This window comes from Miniopterus schreibersii (genome assembly GCF_964146895.1).
Source record: "Miniopterus schreibersii genome assembly, chromosome: 3".
NCBI lineage: Eukaryota > Metazoa > Chordata > Mammalia > Chiroptera > Miniopteridae > Miniopterus > Miniopterus schreibersii.
The window spans coordinates 62551651-62569831 of record NC_138103.1 but is presented as its reverse complement, the minus strand read 5'-3'; the positions used below and the strand labels follow the sequence as shown (position 1 = coordinate 62569831).

General features: G+C 35.4%; 1 protein-coding gene across 14 annotated transcripts in view; it reads right to left on the bottom strand.

The window, feature by feature from the left end:
• Window positions 1-18181, bottom strand: part of SSBP2 (single stranded DNA binding protein 2) — a 238143-nt gene that overhangs the window by 19898 nt on the left and 200064 nt on the right. For all 14 annotated transcript variants that reach the window (XM_081132885.1, XM_081132886.1, XM_081132877.1 and 11 more), the window contains 4 exons: window positions 18037-18104; window positions 12923-12971; window positions 3673-3708; window positions 1741-1795 (listed from right to left, as the gene is read on the bottom strand). In XM_081132885.1, the coding sequence (XP_080989011.1) occupies window positions 1741-1795; window positions 3673-3708; window positions 12923-12971; window positions 18037-18104 (208 nt within the window). The remainder of the gene's footprint in view (window positions 1-1740; window positions 1796-3672; window positions 3709-12922; window positions 12972-18036; window positions 18105-18181) is intronic.

Below are 18181 nucleotides of genomic sequence, written 5' to 3'. Positions count from 1 at the left end.
AACTTATCTTTTAGAAAATCTTGGATTGGTTTTTAAACATAGGAAAACTGCAAATGGTTTTTCACCTTTACCAGCCTTACTAACTTTACTTACTGGTTTTAGTAATTAATTTGAAAGGAAAATGGGTTGTATATTTTAAGTATGCAGAAAGAAAAATAAACACTGTTTTTAAGACTAATCAAGAATATAATTTCATCTAAAAAGAAAAAGTATTGAGGGGAATAAAGTTGGTATTACCTAGGAAATATATGATTTCTTTCTATATACAGAAAAACTTTAAAATAAAGCTGTGTTTCTCAAAAAAATTTCTTTTAGTACTGAAGTAAAGTGTTTATTAATCACAAGGTACCTTCATAAATATACTTCAGCAAATAGAAATGCAAATGTGGGCAAGATGTTCAATTCACACAATTCTATCTTCAATAAATTCTGTTTTGCTTCAATAAAGATGCTCTGAGGACAGAGATCTATGAAATATTTATGATGTATTCCAAAGAGTTAGTGAGGCAAAGTAAAATTTGCATTAATTATCTAATTTTGCTTTTTCAAAATTAGATTCAAAACTTAAAAATATTCATTTATTGGTATAATTAATGATATTTAATTTCAAGCTTCTATATATCTTAGACTTCAACAAACCAGTTAAGAGCATATGAATTTAACTGTGTAACATAAATAAAAATTTTCTAAGTGATAAAAATTTCCCATCTATTTCATTACCCAGAAGTTATCACTGATAAAGTCTTAGACTATTTTCTTGTTTTCTACTTTCTAGATTTCTGTGTTATATATATTTAAAATAAAATTGTGATCATATTGTATTGAATTATGGACATTTATTCTCCACGTAATTAAACATTCTTTGATAATAATTTTAATGTTTACATTATATTGCATAAAAATTAATTTATTAGTTTCACTAAAATTAGATTTGGTATGAAGGTTGTACCTACTGTTTCACTATTTACTATAACAAATGAGCATCCCTCTACATAAATCTTAGATTATGCCTCCAATCATTTCTAGTAGTAGGATTGTACAGTCACGTAGTATAAACTTTTTCACAGCTCTTGATACATGTTGCCGGAGCACTTTGTAGGAGGGCTATGCCAATGTAAACTGCCACCATTAGAGTTCTCAAGACACAACACATTTAACAGTCTGTATTAAAGTCTCAACAAGAAAGAAGAAACCTATTTAAAATAGTTACATTAAGTGATTACAGGAATACCGAGGTATTTTAGTTTAGAAGATTAAAAAAAACATTCCACACTACATAGTGGATCTATTAGCTAACTAATAAATACCTATAGATGTGTAGGATAAATAATATTGTAGGCACATCTACATCTATCTTAGTAAGATAATAGATTGGTGGGTCTGATATGTATATTAAACCTAATGGATCCGTGTATTTCATATGTTACTTATGTAGACTTTTTCTAAGTTGTGAGATTTGGATCTTTTCCACAGTCTCAAGGAATCTTTTAGATACATTATTGGACAATTCATACAGAGCAACACAATTTGCATCCTGATTATATGTTAACCACACAACAGAAATTTTCTAAATTCTTAAAGTGATTGGACAATAGTTGTTTAAGAACAGGGTTTCTTCCTATTTGCTATGGTCTACTTCTGTATCCATAAACGAGACAATGAATACGACTAACTTTCAGAATAATTTCTCTATTTTATTCTAATAATCAAGTGCCAATGTGGCTAGTTTGATTACAATACCTGCTGGACTAGGCATGATGGGTGTTCCTGGTGGCCCTCCACCTCCCGGAGGACCCTAAATAATTACACAAAATTTCAGTAAAAATAAGGCATTTCATTAAACAATATAAAGAAGAAAAGTTAGACTTATCTTAATAACAATTTGAAAATAACAGAGGAAATTAATTTTCTCTGTAATTTATTTTCTTTTAATGCACAATCATTTCAACCTTATGCAAAATATAATTTAGCTTAAATATGTTGAGATTGTTTTGACAAGCTTCCCAAAACAATGAGACTGTAACACTGATTTATTTATTATTCATGACTTAATCACACCAGGTATAACAAGGTTAAAGAGAAACTTTAATGAAGTCTTCACAGATCCATAAAAGAGAAGTAATTCATATGTATTTGTGATTTAGTTTATTATAATTTTCTTATTTTTTGTATCAGTGGCTTTTACAGGAAACTAAAAATGAAAAGATACTTATATGTTTAATAAATACATTGATTCTATTTCTCTCTTCTATCAGTATCAATTGCACAATTTCTAGAGCATTGCACCTTCATCTACCATATCAATCAGAAATGAGAGGCAATGCTGACTAAGGCTGCAGCTACACCATCAACCTGAAACGGAGATTAGGTAATTCTAAAATTATTTAGTCTTTTCAGACAACCAAAATGGGTAATTCAGGTAATGTGTTTCAGAATTTTTCAGATGTACAGTAATCAAAACAACTATTAAGTGGCTTAAGTTTCACTTCATTCTTAGTGTGTAGAAACAGTCCACTAATTATTTCAAATGACATTTGTATTTTCTATTTAATAAGCAATTTAAATTCCTATTCAAATAAACATCTACAATTTCATAAAACTATATATCAGGCTTATTCTTAAGTGATTTTAAAGAAAAATAAGTTTTACCCAAATTTTCTTACTTTCATTTCTGTTTCATAGAAAATGTTAAAAAATGGAGACTTTCTTAGTTTGGAAACATTAAGCACTAAGTTCACAGGTCAAGAGCAGCATGTGCTTTTCACTATGTTCATTAATCACTGTTTCCATGGAGGGTGAAGTATTTTTTTCCTACTCCCGTTAGCCACCACCTCTGAAAATTTCTTCAGGATTTTCCTTTTTACCATTTTATCCTTGCTTCTCTGTTAGGCATTTCCCCTTAAATAAAGGGTGGGGCAAAAGGAGGCTTAACAGTTGTGAGAATGTGAAGCACAGTTTAGTCTTGTTTTATTATTTATTAATTAATGTACTATTTGCCATACACGCCACTGTAAACCTACCTCTGTCCCACCCTGTATTATAACAAATTATCCTGCGATGGCCTTGAGCTGCAGCAAGGATTATCATGTAATGAAGGTTAATAGGTCATTTGGAAGTTCAAGAACTCATGTAAAATCTGCTACTTTGACTTCAGATATATATATGAATTATTTTAAAATTTTAACATGTATTAAATAATAAGAAGAAAAATAAGTATTTTCAATTTCTAAGAATGAAAAAACAACTTAAACCTCCCCCCCCCCCAATTATTCTGCTAGTTTATCCCCTTTGTGATTGGGAGAGCTGAATGTCTTTGTAGACCTTGGGGGCGGAGGTTATGCATTCTCCCGAAGAACTGCAAATTCAAGCAGATCATGGTGTGACTGGGGATGGCTTTCTTCATGACTGGGCAGAGTGTACCATACTGGTTCACAGAAACATATGCTAAAGTAAGACACAGTACTCAGGGCAATCTTGGCCAGATTGATAACTGTTTCACTAATGAACATCAACGTATGTCCTGAGGTTGGCAGATGAAACAACTCAATACAAATCAGATGTTCACGTCTTGGCCAATACACAGGGCTCTTCTTAACATCTGGACAACTATTTCATTGCCCAAATAAAACGTAACATCAATTCTTATGAGCAAAGAAACCCAAATGTACTTACTACATAATTCCCAGGAGATGCTGAGGAGTATGGTATCTGGAACATGAACAGGACAAAAAAAAAAAAGTTTGATATGTGCCGCAGTATGGAAAATGACCTACAATGAATCTATTTTCTAACTTTTATCAAGTTTTAAAATGTATCACAAAGGATAGTAAAGGATAAAGGCATTTTTATCTGTATGAGTGCTAGAAAACTCAATAAATGCATTATCTTGAATTTACAAAAAAAGAGTAGACTTTAGTCAAGAAGAGTTTAGACAGAATTACAGCTGGCTTTGTTATATTGGTTTCGGGCCAGTTGTACTCACTGCTTGGTACTAATGACACTTATTCTGTAATTAAAAAGATATATATTTGTGCAGCTAGAAACCAGATTTTTTCAAATTAGTAGCCTTTACAGATGCAACTTCTAATTTATGTGCATTCTGAGACACATTTTTTTTCCTTAAAGACAGGTTTCAGGGTACTACATTCATGCAGTACTTGACATACAGACCTCACCTTTCCCCCCTTGCTTTCTAATTAACCACTGGAAAATAATAAATGCAAAAGATTTTGTTACTGTCTCCAAAGACTACTAATTTGTGGGGATTAGATATAGGTAACAAATTCCCTTCAAACCAAGCTCTTTTTTAGAGATTGAAAGGTATTAATATAACATTGCTATGATAATTTAAAAATAAAAACTGGAAAACATATCTAAAAATAAGCCCTCTTGAATGTGGGTATCAGTAGAGAAAGTTAAATCCAAATATTTCCTTTCTTCACACAGCCGACTTGCTCACTTACACGAAGATCCTGTCCACCCAAAGACGTTTTTGCCTTATTCTGAGTAAAGCCAATAAATTACTATCTCCTTGCAGTTGAACAGCCAGGGTAGAAAGATTATAGGCCCGCACCCACGACCCTCCTTCCACCCAACGCCTTCATATAATTAAACATCAAAATACTATGAAACCATAAAGCAAGCAGAAGGAAGTACAACAAAGCCATGGGTTTCCATTATGAATATGTCTTTGATTGAGGAAATAGTTAATATTGTTATTTGAAAACTCTCCTCATTGACTGGCGTCCTTGGTTTGCCTTGTGTGCAGACCACATGTCTCCGAGGTCTCTGGCTGGTCTGTTTGTGGGTGGCGCGCTGCAGATGCCATGACCAGGGCACCCAGCATCACAGTGATGGGGATGACTTCCACTATGAGTACCGGTCAGTAAACATTACTCAGCTCGGCGAGTGTATATAACTTTGCTCCCTTGGGCTTCTGAGTTCACAATATACTATCCATCCCGAGCTTTGTATTATTTTAAACTTGCACATCTGGCCTCTCCAAATGGCCTGCTCACGCACTGGCTGCAAGTTTTATCTCCCTATAACTGGCTCACGTTCTTCCACCTCTCTGTTGCCTACCATCATTCCCAAGCAACTTCACAGTACACTCTGACCACCCTTTAGATCTGTGGAATTTACACTTCACTGCCTTCCTTTACTTCACAATATACCCCCTCTCTTCCATTTATGAGCGACCACATCTTGAAGTCTTCACAGAGATCTAAACTGTTCCCTTGCCTGACATCTTTCTTATTTCTCATGATGTTCACAAAAGATTATTCTATATTTCAATCAGAATCTTCTCCCATCCCAATTCTTCTATGTTTACTAAACCCATTTTTTCCTATTAGATTCCTACTTAATTGCCTCTGCCCCTCCCCATGCCACCGTCAGCATTTTCTTTCTTTCTCTAATGTCTTAAATTCACTATCCTAGAGCCTACTTTGTTAATTTCCACCCCTGCAATCACTCCCTAGCTACCTTTTCTGTTTTACAGCAGGGATTTCCTGGAGAGAAACACAAAACAAGCTTGACAAGGTCCAAATATAATCATGTTATCCAGCTTCAGCCTAGTCTCCATGAACAGGTGGAAGTATTTTGGCTCAGCCTTTATGGGAGCCCTGAAGCATTCCAGTAGTGTGCCAGGAAATCCTGCAAACTCGGGGGGAAGGGAAGCCCCATTTTGTAGTTAACTTCTGTGGTGTAAATATTCCCACATGGCAGATTTTAAGCTACCAATGATTTAACAATTAGCTCACAAAATTCCTGAGTATTTAATAACTGACTTTTGTGAGCTGGCTCTCATGATGATTATACCATCCTAAGTTGGTACCTTGCCCTTCTGTTATACATTAATGGCATCAAATTCTTGCTATGCCTTCATCTTCAGCTCAATACTTTATTACTTATAGATTTTAATTTTTATCCATTCATCTCAGGTAGAAAAAAATATCTTTCTGTCTGTTTCCAAAGCTAGCTTCTCCTGACCATCCCATTTCTGCTAAGTCCTTGCTCCTTTTATATTTTTAATTTTTCCCGCTTCATGGCTCCTTCAAATACAGTTAAATTTAATAATCATTTAAAATACTTTAAAAATTTATCTCATCTAGCCGTTCAATTTATTTCCATTTTTGCCCTGTTGAGCTCCTTAATTTTGGCTTATACTCGCCGTTTCTACTGCATAGTCTTTGATGCCCTCATAAAAAGAAAGGGAGCATTTGGGCTCCTCCCCCTAGCACTCTCCTGAACCTGCACTCCTCAAAGTTACCAGCAGTATCTGACAGCTAGAGTGAGAGACATACAATATAACAGTGCAGGTAGAAGGATATGTGGGTACAGAAGACATATCTGACCTGGGCAGCTGAGACTTACAGAGAGTGGGTGACCACCAGGAAGACAAAGAGAAAGGACAGCATGAAAGACAGAAGGGAAGGGAGGGAAGGAGGGAGGGAGGGAGGGAGGGAGGAAGATAAGGGGAGAAAAGAAATGTGAAAGTATATAGTTTATTAGGGAAATGATTATGTGATTTTATACAGCTGCTGCAGTGTGGACTTGTAGGGGGTGTAATAAATGATGAGGTCTATGGTAGAATGGGAATGAATTTAAGCTGTAGGACACAGGGAGTCAGGTTTTAGACAGAGATTGAAATTTGTGTTTCAGTAAGATAACTCTGGAGGCATCACTAAATATGAACAAAGTTAGGAGAGGATTGTAAAAAGTCTAGGCAAGCGATGATAAAGAGGGTTTTACGCAATGTTGATTAAGATAAGTAGGAGGAGGAGAATTTGAGACTTTTGGCAAATGTACTAGGCAGGGCTTGGTGACAAACTGAGTGAGGTGGACAAGGGAAGGAAAAGTTGAGGTAATTCCTAGGTTTCCAATTTAGTGACTCTATAGATGACAGTGCTACTGATTTATAAAGAGGGGACTCAGGAAGGGGGACAAGTTTGGGGAAATGTCTGACATGTTGAATTTGAAGGCACCGGGAGACACTGAGGAAGATCTGATCAGCAGGCAGTTGGAGATACAGGTCTAGAACTTATCAGAGATTAGCACTAGAGATACAGCTTCAGCTGAGTAAACTCCCACTTTGTGCTGGGCACAGTACTTCATCTAGGATTTGATTAGATTTTGTGATAGTTGAAATCACATGAAAATGTTAAAATAAAATAAAAAAACTTAGGGTTGGAATTAGAGAACATTACCAATTGAGAAAGGGTGAATGTGACCAGAGGAAAATTGGGAGAAAATATCTTACAAAAGTCAAGCAAGTTAGACTTTTATGAAGCTTGGCTAGGAAATGCCTAAACGGGGCTTATTCTTGAGTCCTGTCAGGCTCAAGCCTTTCAACCTTTCTGTGACACATATAAGAATAAATAACACAAAGGAATGTTAATAAAAATATGGAAAAATAAAGAAACATTATTAAAATGAAGAAAAGAAACCAACAGACATTTAAAACAAAACCCACGTGTCAAATATGTCAGAGGTCAAGTATGACAAGGACAGGAAACAAGTCATTGTGTTTGGCTGGTAAACAGAAGGTCACTAGTAAATTTCAGAATAGGACTTTCATGGAATTGAAACTGTTTGGAAGTCAATTCAATAAATGTTTATCTCTCACCTGCTATGTTTCAGGCACTATACTACAGAGAGTAATGGAAAAGACAGAAAGGCCAAGGGATTCCCTGTCCAGTAGAATGGTGGGGAGGCAGTGGAAGTGAGAGAGACATGGGATGGTGTCTTGAGACTGAGGAAAGGTTGAGAGTAGTTTTCTATCAGCTACCCCCTCCCAGCTCTAGGGGAGTGGAAGACTAGGGGTTTAAGGATGTCTTGGGATTTTGTTCATTGACACAGTGTTAGAAGAACATTCTAGTCAATGGAAAGAAATAGGCTGAAGACTCCTTTGGAAGAATGAATGAGCCAGTATAAAGATGAAAATATACACTATTTTTTTAGTTTTCTTTCTTTTTAATGAACATCTATATGCACGGAGCAGAACCTATTTGGAGTGGGGCATGTGTACTCACTTAGGCTTAATGTGTGCCACTTAGCTGTAGTAGACGTTCGTTTTGGGTTTTTTCCTTAAAGAAGCTTCTGCTTTCTCTTTCCTGTCAAGCCAGTGAGCTGATGAATCCAACGCTATGTTGAATATTTGTTGTTTTGCTTGTCCCTTCACCTGCTAACAATTCCCTGAATTTTCTTTGGTGAACCATACCTCCCTTATTTTCCCATGTGGTTTGGCTGGGGCTCAGGAAGTGGACATGTGAGCTTGGTCTGGGCAATATATCATCGCACCCTCTGGTCGTAACTGGTCCATGAATGAGCACATGATCAAGCTAAGCAAATCCAGTTCAGTCAGCTGTTCCCACTATCTGTGCTTAACTGACAAAGAGTTGTGCTCACTGTGCTCAACTGGGAACTCTGCAGATATAAAGCGGGAGCTTCACACAGCCTTCTTGCCATGGCAAGGAGAACAAAAGTGAGCAATGAACAGAAACTGGGTCCAGGTGAACTTATTTGAATCCTTGGAACCCAATGTGCCAAAAGCAAATTTACATCTGGAATTTTCAGATACATGATCGAGTAACACTGAACCGAGTTTTGTTACTTTTCTGTGCCTTCTAATTAAAAGTGCCTCCAGGCAAAGATAATTAGAATATTTTCAATGAAAGTTCTTGTTATTAATGAGTAGAATTTGCTGTATAGCTAAACCCAAGTGCACACAGTGCCTAGTGAAAAATATAAAAGAGGAAAAGCATTTGGTGGAGTTGTAGATAAACTTCCAAATACGAATGAGATCAACACTGAAATGCTCAGATTAAAGGAAGTTAAAAATAAAAATCATACTTTTATTTCAAATTAAAAACATGAAATTTTCCTTAAATTCTTTCTCCTACTATCATGTAAAAGGGTGCCAGAAACATTTTTGATCAAAACACGTTTACAACACTGTATAGATAAAAATTACCCAAATAAATAAATATATTGTGGGTAATGTTAGGCAGATTCCTCACTTTCAGAGAAGTGAACTGTAACCATAGAAAGCAGAAAGTCTAGAATAAAATCTGTTGTGTTGGACTGAAAATGAAGCATCGGTGTGCACTTGTGGTTTTAACATATATAGGTAGATACAGAAAGATGCAGGCGTGTGTGGTGTGCGTATACACATGCATCTGGTGTATGCATGCAACCTGGTTCTGCTGGCTGGGAAGGCCCAGAAGCTGCATTACTCTCCACTAAAAGGAACCAGGGCTCCTTCAGAAACGGCTGTTTCCAGGCCTAAGGCTAGGAAAATATGAGATGCTCAAAGGATTATAATGAGGACATGTCAAATGAACAAGTGATCCAACTTGAAGAGGTTCCTACTGACGAAATCTGGAATAATTTTAGCATAAAAAACCTACTGAATAAGAATCCACAAGTACACCTAATATACATGAATGAATGAATGAATGAGAAAGAAAAACTCTTCGTTATAGTAGAAAGCGAACTAATAAGAGGTAAAGGGCAGACAGAATTATCAAAGAGCCATTTGGCAGCCCACAGAGTAAAACAACGATTCACCAGAATCATCAATGGATGTGAAAGCAGCAGATGAAAGGCCGAGGAGGAAGAGGGTGCCTGCTGAGGTCTGAAAGCATCCACAAGTCAATAATTACAGAGGGAAAAATTAATTTTACAGTAGAGAGGCCTGCCAAGCACCACCTGCACTAAGTGATCACAGTTAATATTACATGTAATGGGACAAATCACCATCCTAAGCCTCCTGAAACCATGCACTGAGAAAAACACAAGATTACTTCTGTGCCATTTTCTGCCAAATATGCATCACCCAAATCTAATCATGAGGAAAATCAGACAAAACTAAATTATGGGACATTCTGCAAAATTATTGGCTTGCGTTCAACAAAACTGCAAGGTTAAAGAGACAAAGAAAAGTTGAGGAACTGTTCCAGATTAAAGGAGACAGAGAGATAGGTCACATGAATGCAACAAGGGAACTGGGTTTTTCTTTGTTACAGAGGACACTGTTGGGATAATCGGTGAGATCTGAGTAAGGACTGCAGATTAGGAAATAGCATAGCATCTTTGTTAATTTCCTTACTTTGATTCTTACACTGTGGTTACAAGAGATAATGTCTTTGTTTTTAGGAAACACACACCAAAGAGTTTGGGGATAAAGGGTCATCATGTCTACAATTTAAATACAACTCAAAGAGTTCAGGATATATATGTATATGCAGAGAGAGGAAATCGTGAAGCGCATGTGGCAGGTCTTTCACACGTGGGAATCTGGGCTAAGGGCATATGGGATCTCCTTGTGCTCTTCTTGCATCTTTTCTACAAATCTGAAGTTACTTCAATGTAAACATTTAAAAGAAGAAAACAGTATGTAAAACACTTGAAAACAGCACAACACAATAAACAACCACTTTAATATGCTGCCCCAAGGAACTAGAGACTTTCAGTATGGGTACAAAATGAAAAGTGTTTGTTGCTAAATATAGACAAGAAGCCTAAGAAATGTGTAATTCAAAATAATACAGATGAGTTGTCACTACAACAGAATCAGTGATATTGGGGGGGGGGGTCCCTCTTTAATATTTTTTGCTTGGTTTCATGTAAACCCTGTGTTTTTGCTAGAAAGTCATCCGTTTTCTATGATTTTTTTCTGTTCTCATGTAAACATTTTTCAGAGGAATGCTTTTCCTTCCATGCTCTGGATGAAGATCCCTTTCTCTTTCTGAGAGGAAACTGTAGGCCTTTCCGCACTTGATTCCCTACGCACATTTTTTTGAGTGAGGGAAGCTGTACCCACCTGCGACATATATTAACGGAAGGGACCGTTTCAACTCCGCTACTGCCCACACGCACGCTGGTCAAATGCCTACTGTAGACCGACCACTGGCAACGGCGTGGTGTGCCCAGCTCCTACTGTAATGCCTAGTGTCTGCCAGGGTCTAAATAACAGGGCCGCTGCCCCGACACAGTACCTGGGCTCTAATGAAATCCTGAAGAGATGGAGGCGCCCAAACTAAAAGTCCTCGGAGTGCACAACTCTCTCCTCACCTCTGCCTCGAATACGCCCATAGTACACCCATTGGGTACAATGCCCCGGCCTCAATGTCAGATCCCGCCCAGTGTCCTCAGTTGCTTCTGGGGGATGAGTTTCCAGATGAGTGTATAAATGGAAGTGCTGCTGGAGGTGGGCAGTGGCGGGTGTGAACTGCACTCTGGCTGCTTGCCGTGCGCAGGAGAGGGGCGGCTGGCTGAGCTGACAGTGAGGAAGGAGAGACGAGTTTTCTTGCTTGTAGGTGGGAAGACTTACATAGTTATGGTGGGCCATCAATTGTGCTTTCTAATCCAATTTTATCAAACATGCAAATAGTATAAACTTTTTTCCAGACTCTGGCAATAGGAAGATTGTCAGAGTTTTCAGAGTTATAAAAAAATTGTTTTTTTCTGTATCTTCATGGATACTTTAATAGGGAGTGGAAAGAACTATATTTTGAGCTGCTAGTCAGATGCCATTTTAAAGTGAAATCTTGAATGCATTTGAAAAACATATAGCAGCTAGAAGTGTGAATTCTTCAAAAGCATATAAGCAAACTAAAAGACTTTTAGAGGAATAAAGATACTCACATTATAACATAATCTGGCAAAAGGTATCTTAGAAAGAAGATTTGTTGAGATGAAATAGTACACTGAAGAGCTGAATGGAAGCGACATCCTTCTCTCCCCCTCAAATAATTTTATTTGATTAGCAAATGCCATAGTTATTGAAACTAAGAGGAACGGAGGTAATATGAATTACTTTTTCTCTCTAAAATATGCAGTTACTTAATTGAGAAGGAAGTTATTTCTGCTTCAGAATAGCAATGGATTTAGGATGATTCTTCCTATATAACACACACCTCACTTAAAATTTTCTTGGAGTTTAAATTAACATTAAACATTGATCAGTGTCATGCTTATTTGGCATTAAGGCCACTGATAGCCAATGAAGGAATCTCAGTGCATGTCAGTAAAAGGCATCCCCTCTGGACAGATATTCACAGACTTCATAAGCTGGACTTCAGCTCCTTACTGACTACCTTGATTCAGGCACCTTTGTGCAGTGCACACACTACCCATACGGACAGAGCACACCTCGCTCACATAATGAAGAACACAAGACTTCAAAGTCAAGAAGGAAAAACATCTCCAGGATCATTAAATGAAAATCATATTAATTTAAGGTTGTAAGCCCACAGGCCCAAGGCAAATGGATACTTGCCTCCTGGGGCGGAAAGAAAGCAAACGTAGGTGTAACTAGTATAGAACATATAATCCTAATAACTCTGATTGAGATTGACCTCATCTGACAACTTAGTGATTATAGAATTATTTTAGAAGATCAAATCATTTTATAATAAATCATTTTATGATAAATATGTTACTGTAATATACTTAAATCACACTTCTATCTTTATTTTTGAAGGTCTGTTAATCTACATAGATTGCCTGTTTACACAGACCTAGAAGTGAAATAATTAGTTATGAATATTTAAAAGGATATATACAAGATACGCATTTTTGAATGTTTACTTTTAAAAAATATATATCTTTATTAATTTCAGAGAGAGGAAGGGGGAGGGAGAGAGGGGGAAACATCAATGATGAGAAAGTCATCGATTTGCTCTCTTTCGTATGCCCCTTATTGGGGATTGAACCCGCAACCTGGGCATGTGTCCTGACCGGGAATTAAATGGGGATCTCCTGGATCATAGGTCGATGCCCAACCACTGAGCCACACTGGCCACGCTGAATGATTACTTTTTTAAAAAGATTAATATAATCAACTGCAGGTGTTTCAAAAGCAAAGATTTTTGTTATTAAATGCAAATAAGTGCAAAGATCATTAAAAAATACTCACTGAATTGGCATTTGTTGGGTTTGGCCAAGGTCTACCACCACCTGGACCCCTACAAGACAATATGTTAAATAAAATTTTAACTTATGCTTTTAATGTCTCACAATAAGCAATAACAAATCATAAAATACGAACATTTACAATGTAGTAACCATGAAGTTCTAGTTCAACAATGAAATTACTCTCTTTATACTTATTTTCACAGCTTTTTCTTTTTTTTTCTAGTGTGTTAGCTAAGAACATTTTTTACTTTTCCTGAGAACAACAAAAAAATATAGGGATTGTAAATTATGAAAAAAAAATATCATTTCACAAAACAATTTTCTTTCCAAATCAAACTACTTTTAATAAGCCCAGGTATTATAAGTTGTTATTGTAATAACCACTAAAAGTCATAATCACCCATAGCAGTAAATATATACATATACCTAAATCTTTATAAAAACACACTATTGGAGTAAAAAGTACTAATTATGAAATAAATACTATAAAGTATAATCTTATGACATCAATATAAGTACCCCCACTATCTCATCTCATTCAAAATGAAAATAATATTATGTGTAAAATATCTAATGTATAAAAACGATTGTTCTTTTTAAGCTACAAACAAATGTACATTAAAGGTATCTAAATTTGTTCTCTGTTCAAAAAAATCGCAGATTATCACACATTACGTTATACATTTATATATCAATCTATCTTTCAGTGATATTGACACTTTAGTTACTAGTAAACAAGGGAATCCTATTTTTTGTTGTAATAATTGTTAGAACACAGTGGCCAGAGTAAATCTTGGGAAAAATAGGAGGTAACCTGTGCCAATGTATGTCAATATGTTACTTAATTTTAGGGTGAAGGAGAATGATTTACATTCCATAGCTTAAAAGAACATGAAAGTTCAAAACAAAGTTAATGCCTAATTAAGTCGGAAAGGCCCCTTGCTCTCGTGCTTTAATATTACGTATACCTGAATAAATACAGCCTGGTAAAAAGTAGACGACTGTCAGCCAGTCCTCTGCAGTTAGGGTCACTCAAAATTCCCCTTTCCTTCTAACCACAGTGAAAATATTTAACTAAAAAAAAAGTCCCCTTATTCTTACTGTAGGGATCTTAAACCTAGAGTTCTAAATGTTAGCTAGATGCTGTCCAAGTTGGCTGTACTATCCATTTTTGCTCAGAATATTGAGAACTGGTTTTTATTGTGGGATTCCTCGGCGATGTAAACAGCGAAGGGCTTGCAAATTCTGCCCCTGGGCTCCACTAGGAGGCCCAGTGTGACTGCTCCCAGCTCTGCTCGAGGGAGAGAAGGGAAAATAAGATGCCAGAGGGGCTTGGTCCAAGCACTGCGCACAGAGGGCGGGGAACTTGTGCTGTCTCAGGAAACTGCTGCTTCTCTAGATCATGGCGGTGGTGACGATGAAGATTTTATAATTAATTACTGGAACACTTTAGGAAGATGATTTTTCATATAGGATTAAATGTCCTAACGGACAGAAACTGAGGTAAAACATAGGATATATGTTGTTCAGGTAAAACATTTGACTTGTTTGTTGTTAATCCATATGATTTGTTTGATGCTAAATAAAATACAATATAGAAATTGAGAAATATTTATCTTAAAACAACATAAAAATGTACTATATCCACATAATGACAAAAAATTTGTATACCATTATATCATATTTTATGTTTAAATAAAAACTATGAATAAAATATATTGAAAATAGTAAAATATTTTATGTTATTTTAAAATTTGTTTTTTACATTAACATGCTAAATTAAATGTTAAACATTTTACTTAATTAAATAACAATTAAAATAACTTTAAATTAAATGTTAAATGTTAAATTTATTATAAGTAACAAAATACTTTTCGTGCATTTCAATTATTTGACAAATAATAATCTAATCTCAGCACACTATGTATTTCATATTATATTGCATTTTAATATAATTGGTTAAGAATTCAAATGGATAAACTAAAGTTCCCCAAATCTGCCACTATATTTGAAAACATTTTAAGTTTCATAAAAGTGCTAAACAAAGTAGGTGTTATAGTAGTGAGTAGTTCTATTAGAACAACCACTAAGCTCAGTAATTACTACTACTTTTGAGGGCAACCAGTGTCATCAAGAAAATAACCTACGAAGTATAACATAGGCATTATTTCAAATGAAAACTGCTATATAAATATAGTTTGAAGTAGAATAAAGGTTAGCTTCATTTAAAAATCAAGAGAAAAATGGAATTTAAAAGAAGTCTGTGTTTCTTGGTAAGAGTGTATGGATATGATGAAATCAAAGCAACCAGTGATTACCCTGGAGAAAAATCCTCTTTTCTTTTGTAATTCACAGTCATTTTATTTCCAGAAAATAACTACACAAACTTTATGATTCTGTAAGATATGACCTAGAACAAGAAGGTCTAGATCCTTTGAAATACTTCGTCCCTAGTTTCTATAAAATACCAAGATATACAACATTGCATTAGATGTGCTTTAATGCTGAGTCCTAAATTCTTTGGAAATTTGTAAAAATATAATTAACTTAAAAATATAGTTTCTTTTAAAAACAATCTGTAATGCATTTGAAAACATTTACACTGTGGCTGTGGTTTGTAAATTCTACTTCAAATTACTGAAATTGACATTAAGTTTTTACTTCTAAAGATATACTAGTTATAGAACCAATAAAAGTATACATCATTTAATTTTTAGATGATACTATATATAATTTACCCTAAGTTTAGAGCATGAAATGTAAAAATTATATCAGAATAACCATTTTTTGGAGGCGACCGATATTTTTTAATAACAAAATTATTCAAATTCTATTCCAAATGGTTTATTCTTCAATAAAGAGATAAAATTACTAGTTAAAATACAGTATTTAATTACTTTAGTGGCGAGGGTTTGGTATTTTTCATTGTCATTAAACTTTCCTGGCAAATAAGAAAAAGTGATAAAGCTAAAGAAAACCCATCCAGATAATGATTCTCTAGCAGGTCCCTCCCGATCCAACACTCAAGTATCTTAGACTGTTAAAATTGTAGTTTAAGCTAATAGTATTATAATGCCATTTCCTTTCATTTTAGGTTACCCAACACGTAAAAAAGTTATATGAAGAAAGCCACAAATACCAGTAAGAAATACTTATTTGCTGTAACACAGTAAGATCTACTTCGTTTGAAAGATAATAAATTATGAAATAAATTTCAATAAAGTTTACCCTATTGGGTACAGTGGAGATAATAATATGTTTTTTAAATGTCTCTTTAAATTCACTTTTGCTTTTTTGGGGCCAGTATTAATATAAAAATTATTCTCTCTGGTTTGATCTTCCATACATCAGAACTTTCCCTGTTAGAGGGACATGTTCACAAGTGTAAACATGTACATATTTACATTTTCACTGTCCTTGAAGGAATCCTAATTTACAGAAAACTGAAAATCACATAGGGCACCAAATAAAAGTCAATACTAACAAATAATGGAAATCTGAGATAGTAAGGCTTAAAGGATCTTTAAACACCAAAAATTATATAAGTAGTAAAATACTATATAATAAAAATATTTTAAAGTACCTGGGTATATTTAAATGAGAAACCCGACAAAACAAAAATAATTACATTTAAATTTTCAGCCATATTTTTAGTTTCTGTAATCTAGGGAATTAAATGTACCCATATATATCTATTTAAGTGCAAGTAATAAAGGAACTAGACAACTTACGCAGTTATTTCCTTCTCATGATTATATGTGTTTAATTATAATGAAGAGTAATATATAAAGTGATATTAGATACATTCTTAATGCTTAATGATAATTCTGGATTGATCATGGTATTTAAAATGTATACTCCTTAAAGCTATTGCATTTTAAAGTCAGACTCTTAGGTAGGTAAATTTTATATACATATCTAAATCCTACTGGTAAGAGCTCCAGCTTTGATATCAGCACAAAATATCACTCACTCCTTTTTGTAGCAACCATTAATAAAGGCTAAGCCTTTGAGGAACTTAAGAAAAGTTAGACTTCATGTCTATTATCCATTTTTACTTTAAAAGTGAAAAGATGTGATAGGAGACATTGACCTACTTTTTCCCTTGTTCTCTTAGTTTTCAGTCTGGCTGATACCCACCTATTAACCTATTTTCTATTTTGGGCAAAACTGCTTTCCATGAAAATCCCTGTGTACATCAAAAGAGCTTATCTCACAGTATATCTTCGGTGCCATTAAATGATGGCAGAGTTGTTTAATTTGACATGTAAGTGACCAAAACATGGACGGATGGAAACTAGATTAGAGGAGACTACCCAGCACCCTAGAGTAAACATCTTCGTCATGTGTGTAAGCCACGTCCTGGAATTGATCCTCTAGTGAAATAAAGTCACTAACAAGCACCTGGCATGGAACTTTGAGGGCAACTTAGATAATACAAAAGAAATAATAATTCCCTAACCAACTTCATTATAGTGGCTGAAAGAAACAACCTACTGTCTTTGGGCTTGAAAGGCCTTTTCAGAAAACAGCAATAAAAAACAACCCAAACTCTATTCCTCATCTAAGTACATCTTGAGTTTTCAAAAGGGAATTCATCCTATACCATGGAAATTCTCAAATATAGAAGATACTACCAGAGAGAATTCTTCCTGTGTTGAGAGTGGGCCCAACAAAGCAAAAGTAAAGACACATGGAGAAGAGCTAAAATCGCCACCCTTAGGAATCCCTCGGTACCTAGCAAAACGAAGTTACCAACGTTCAGTTGTTCACTTCTGTAGTTAAGACGTGATGCTGGCGGCAGCATCTCTTCACACTTTCGTATAGACGACTTGGAGACAGTGTGCTTATTTATAAAAAACTCCTTTTTATGACAATAAAATATAAAAAGAAACAGGCTAAAAGTTGGCATTTCTGGCATCTGAAAATGGGAAAAAAATTAAAGGTTGCAATGGAAGGAAGAAAACCACAGCGAATATGTTCTGAAATGAAGCCGACACCACCGCTCACGTGTAGTCCATTTTTACGCTACCCCGAGACTGAAGAGCTCGAACCGTTTTACAGACAAGCGTGACTTCCGAGACGGAAAATAGGATAATACAGCGTGTTGCTTACATGTTCATTCCAGGCATTCCAGGGCCACCTAAAGCATTCAGTGGGGGTCTCATTGCACCTCCATAGTTCTGTAATGATAACCAAGGGTCAGACTACCACAAAACAAAAAAACAAAACCAAAGAGGAGGGGGGAAAGAAAGGAGAG